Raw genomic sequence first — 5,604 nt, forward strand, 5'->3', positions numbered from 1 at the left:
TCACCGCCCCTACCATTCGCTTCCCCATCGGCCGGCAAACTCACCTCCCAAATTCCAGCCCCCCTCGTTCCGTCATTCTCCTCCACGCACGATGCAAGCCGCAGCATTCCTTGCGCCGTTGCGCCGCCGCCGTAGCCCTCACCGCCCAGCCTAACCTCTTCCCTTTCAGCCGGCGATCACACCCTTCCAACCTCAGCCTCCCTTGCGCCGCCGGTAGCCTCCACGAACAGCCCAAAGCCACGGCCTTCCCTTCGTTCTAGAGCTGCCGTCTCACCACCTTCGGCCACCATATCTTCACCACTTCATCCTCGACCTTCTAGCAATCTAATGCACCCATTCCCAGCTCCGATCTACCACCGGTGAAGCCTATCTATCTCCATCTCCGATTTGGGCATTTTTGGACTAAAACCACCCTCTGCGCCGCCACCATTTCGGGTCTTGGTATGTCCCCGTTCAAAAGTGGGTTTTTGAGACCCACGACCACATTGTATTTTACACTGTTACGTTGTTGAGCCGCCACTTCTTGCAGCTTCGTGATCCTTTGAAAATTATTATATAACACTGTAAGTATTTTTCCAAAGAACTATCGTGATTTAAATATATTTTTGCACTAACACATATTATTGTGATTTGGTTGGACATGCCGGACTGAGTCCGAGGAGTTCGGGGGTCGGATGAATTATGGACGGAGTTATTGTGTGATTGGTTTGCATTGTTGGTTGTTGTGGTGTTGTTTCATGTATATGGCATATTTGCACGCATGTTCATGTTTGTAAAGGAAACTGGGTTTTCACATGATTGCACACATGTTCATGTGTTTATTTGAAAATTGGATTTTTATGTGAAATGATTTTGAGTGTGTTTGAAACGACTGGATTGACTGGTTTGAGAAAAAGGAAAAGGGACAGTAGGGATGGTAGTAAACTGGGATAGTGGTAGAGTCCCGCCTGTGATTCCTGCCTACGGTGCACGCGTTAGGGATGTTGGTAAGCAGGGATGGTGGTTGTGTCCCGCCTGTGATTCCCGCCTACGGTGCACGCGGTAGGGATGGTGGTATAGTCCCGCCTGTCATTCCCTCCTACAGTGCTCTGATAAGTATTCATTGTGTGTGATAAGTATTCATTGTGTGGAAAGGAACTGTTGGGATGGTGGTAGAGTCCCGCCTGTGATTCCCCCCTACGGTGCACACGGTAGGGTTGGTGGTAAGCAGGGATGGTGGTTGTGTCCCGCCTGTGATTCCCTCCTACGGTGCACGCGGTAGGGATGGTGGTAAGCAAGGACGGTGGTAGAGTCCCGCCTGCGATTCCTGCCTACAGTGTCCAATAAATGGTTTGTTTTATGTGAATCATTTTCTGGGAAAATGACGGACTATGTTTTTGGGCAAAAATGGGATTTTGGCGTGTATTGGAAATAATCATTTTTGGGGAAAGATGGTGTTTTATGACTATGTGGATTTTGTCGTATGAATGCATGTTGGTTGCATTAATATGTCTTTATCCCAAGAGTTGTTTGGTTTATACTTACCTGTGGTGCCATTTTATGGTATCGTAGATTTTGATGCAGATGAGGATGACGAGCCTTAGCTTGGCTCCGTTGGTGGAGTGATCTGGGATTGCTCCTATTTATTGAGTTTCGTTTTTATCAATTTATGTATCGCCTTTGTAATATATTTGGGATGACTATATAAACTTTTTAAAGGTAATTTGTTTTGAATATTTGTATTTAAACTTCTGGTGCTTAGATGACTTATTTATATTATCCGCTACGATTTTTATTATGCACTTTTGCATGTTGCACACACTTGAGTACATTTCGTTGGGATGCGTGACCCGTGTTGTCATCATCCTGACGTCACGATTCCCTTGTTTTTATACATGGGAGTCGGGGCGTCATAACGAAAATGATCCAATAAAAACGATTTTAAAATAGCAAGTTAAATAAAATAATTTAAACGTAGTGATAAAATGAAAATAAAATAATTAAATCTAACAGTAAATTAATTTAGAATAAAGAGAAATTTAAATGCATAACAATAATTAATAATAAGAAAGCACTTCAAAATAATTTTCACAAAATTAAAAATCATAAAAATAAACCAACTAAAAATCCAACAATTTTAAAACAAGAGAATAAATATTTGAATTAATAATAATAAATCCTTCAATAAAAATACACTAAAATACGGGGTGTTACATTTTTTGTACGTGGGAGTCGGAGCGTCACAAGAACAAAACGTCAACAATGCCTCCAATAAGTATCCTTCAGAAATGGAGCCTTCTGGTGCAGCTTTGTTACGTACATGAAATTTAAGTCAATGTAAATACCTAACATGATAACAAATCTAGTATCATTTTCAAAGAAATTGTGCCATAGTTGTGTACAAATCATTAATATTAGATATACTAATTATAACATACCTCCCTACAGGATACATCCATCGATAATGAATTGGCCCACCAAGCTTGCATTCAGCAACTAAATGCACAGTCAAATGCACCATAATAGTGAAGAATCCAGGTGGAAATATTATCTCCAATTGGCACAGTATGTAGGGTATTCTAGACTCCAATCGGTTTAAATCTTCTACTCGCAACGTCTTGAAACAAATTCCCCTAAAAAATGCAGACAACTCTATTAATGGTTCTGCAACCTTCTTAGATATGGACTTGGCAATGCAATTGGTAGCAGTTGCTGCATTAGTATATGACCATCATGACTCTTCATACTCTCTATAGTACGTTTTCGAGGTTTAACACAACGTGAAACGTTTGAGGCGTAACCATCTGTCATCTTTACATTTTTAATAATCGTTAATAAATCATCTTTCTCCACATTACTCATTGTGAAAGAAGCTAGAGGTAAATATGTCTTGTTAGAAACTTTGGGAATAGGATGAAGTTCTAGTCGCAAACCCATCTTTTTTAAGTCGAGGCGTGCCTGCAAATTATCTTTTGATTTACTATCAATATTCAACAATGTGCCAATTATATTATCAACAACGTTCTTCTCTATGTGCATTACATCAAGATTGTGTCGTAACAAATTTCCTTTCCAATATTGGTAGGTCAAAGAAAATACTGCACTTCTTCCATATGGATTGCACGTCAAGATCGTGTTCACTAGTCATTTTTCTTTTTTTCATGTCAGCAACATATTCAACATTCTCTAATTGTCTTAGAATGTCATCTCCATTTGGCACAATAGGCGGATGATTAATTTCTTTCGTACCATCAAATGCACTAGCTTGCTTTTTCCACCTATGATCCATCGGTAAGAATCTTCTATGTCCCATATATGAAAACTTTTTTTCATGTTTTAACCACTTAGACCACGTATTATCCATACAACAAATACACGCAAATCGAGCTTTCGTACTCCTTCCAGACAAATCACCATATGCAAGAAAGTCATTGATTGTCCACATCAAGGCTGCATGCATCGTAAACATTCTTTTAGAGCAGGCATTGTAGGTTGGTGATCCGACCTCCCATAATTCCTTCAATTCTGTTATTGAAGGCTCGAGGTACACATCTATTTTTATAGAGGTTGAAGATGGGCCTAGGATTATCAATGATAACATGAAAGTCGATCGTTTCATGCACATCCATGGAGGCAAATTATAAGGTATGATCATAATTGGCCAAGTACTATGAGAAATGCTCATGTTACCAAAAAGATTAAATCCATCTGCGGCTAATCCAAGTCTGACATTGCGTGGGTCAGATACAAAATCATTGTGTTGTGAGTCAAACGTCTTCCAAGCCATCCCATCGGCCGGATGTCGTAATACACCATCATCTATTCGACCTTCAGCATGCCACTTAATGTGTGAAGCAGTTTTCGATGACATGAAAAGTCTTTGCAATCTTGACTTCAAAGGAAACCAACGCAAAACCTTTGCTAGGCTTTTTTTATTCCTTCCATCTGTATCAGCATTTTGCTTCCATTTTGAAGTTTGGCAAAATATACATGTTTCTCTATTTTCATTATTCTTCCAAAACAACATACAACCGTTAGGACATACTGGGATTTTTACACATTCAAGCTCTAAGTCACTCATGAACTTTTTAGCCTCATATGTAGTTTTAGGTAACGATGCTCCCGATGGAAGTAACTCATTTAGAAACTCAAGAAGCTCTGGAAAGATATTGTTACTCCATCCATCTAAACATTTCATATTCCACAAACGTACAATAGCACTAAACCTACTATGTTTTGTACACCCTTCATATAATGGCTCATCGGCATCTTTCAACATGTTATAAAACTTTTGAACACCCTCATTGGAAACTTGAGAATTTCCATCTATCACTTCAGCTTCCACACCCATTTCAAGCCCACCTCCGACCACTCCACGTACAAACATAGGAAAAACATCTTGCAACATTGTATGCATCTCACTAGGTCCTTCTTGGCTTTGCTCATCATTGACTGGGGCATTAGTACCAACATTAGGCGTAAAATTTACCTTCTCACCATGAGCATGCCAAATTGTGTAACCCTGACAAATTCCATAGTAAATCAAGTGGTCGTGCACCATATCGACCTTGAAATACTTAGACAAGCAACACTTTTTACATGGGCAACATATTAGCCCATCAGTATCCATGTTGTCACTTGCAAACTTTAAAAACTCATTAACACCATCAACATATTCTTTCGTATTTTGACACATTGTCATCCAACTGGTCTTGTCCATATTGCTATTAAGTCAAATGATAGTATAGTTGGGAAGCTAAGAAATAAAGTTATTTTAGGATTAAGATGGACCTATTAAGAAAAAAGAAAGTGAATTGGGTTTGAAAAAATTATCAACTGTAACTGATCTAGCTAGAAGACCTACAATATAAACTATTTGTATTGAAATTATTGCAAATGAATTGCTGCATCTCAGGAAAAGTGTGCGTATCACAACCACAAAGGCCCACATAAATGATAGGATGATCTTAGCATCAAGCCCAATCAAAATAAACAAGATCCATCATTAAATGAAGCACAGCCAAAACCACACGTTCGAAAGTAGAATCGGAACGATTATATAGGCGGCTTTTAAATTGGATGTTATAAATGTAATAATCATGCCCTTAAACATATACAAATACTTGTGCCTGCATGGGGATGCCATTCAGTCTAAATCAAAGTTTTTCTTGTGTATAGTTTGAAGGGAAAGTACTGGAAAATACTGATGGGGCCAAACTAACATTTTACTAACAATTTCGGACAGCCATTAATAGGGAGCACCTCAGCCAATACACCAAACTTCAATCACTTCTATCTCTAAAACGAGACATTTCCCTTTCTAAGACGGCAAATAGACTGATCTATAATTTTCGAAATCACTTAATATCATACATTTTTGGTTTATATACGCTTTACGGAAACAAGCTGACTTTTTATTTAAAACATGCTAATTAATTAATGTAATTTCGTGTTTAAGCACAGGTTGCGCAAGAGGCTTACCGCGAGGACCACGAGCAGCAGCAGGTGAATTTCGACGGCGGCGCAGCTGGGAGCGGCGGAAGCTCACTGTGGGGGTGAGAGAGCAAGAGAGTGATGAGAGAGAGAGAGAGAGAGAACGTGGTGGGAGAAAGAGAGAGAGAGAGA

At 39.4% G+C, this 5,604-nt stretch overlaps 1 protein-coding gene across 1 annotated transcript; it reads right to left on the bottom strand.

Annotated features, from left to right (window-relative positions):
• Positions 1 to 3,022: 3,022 nt before the first annotated feature.
• On the bottom strand, positions 3,023 to 4,699 carry LOC109020375. The gene has a single exon (XM_019002823.1). It carries the CDS (start codon positions 4,697 to 4,699, stop codon positions 3,023 to 3,025), a length of 1,677 nt encoding a protein of 558 aa, XP_018858368.1.
• Positions 4,700 to 5,604: the final 905 nt, after the last annotated feature.

Source organism: Juglans regia, chromosome 10 (genome assembly GCF_001411555.2).
Source record: "Juglans regia cultivar Chandler chromosome 10, Walnut 2.0, whole genome shotgun sequence".
Taxonomy (NCBI): domain Eukaryota; kingdom Viridiplantae; phylum Streptophyta; class Magnoliopsida; order Fagales; family Juglandaceae; genus Juglans; species Juglans regia.

Coding starts and splice junctions, on each gene's coding strand:
- LOC109020375 (XM_019002823.1), bottom strand. CDS start 4,699: ATGGACAAGACCAGTTGGATGACAATGTGTCAAAATACGAAAGAATAT.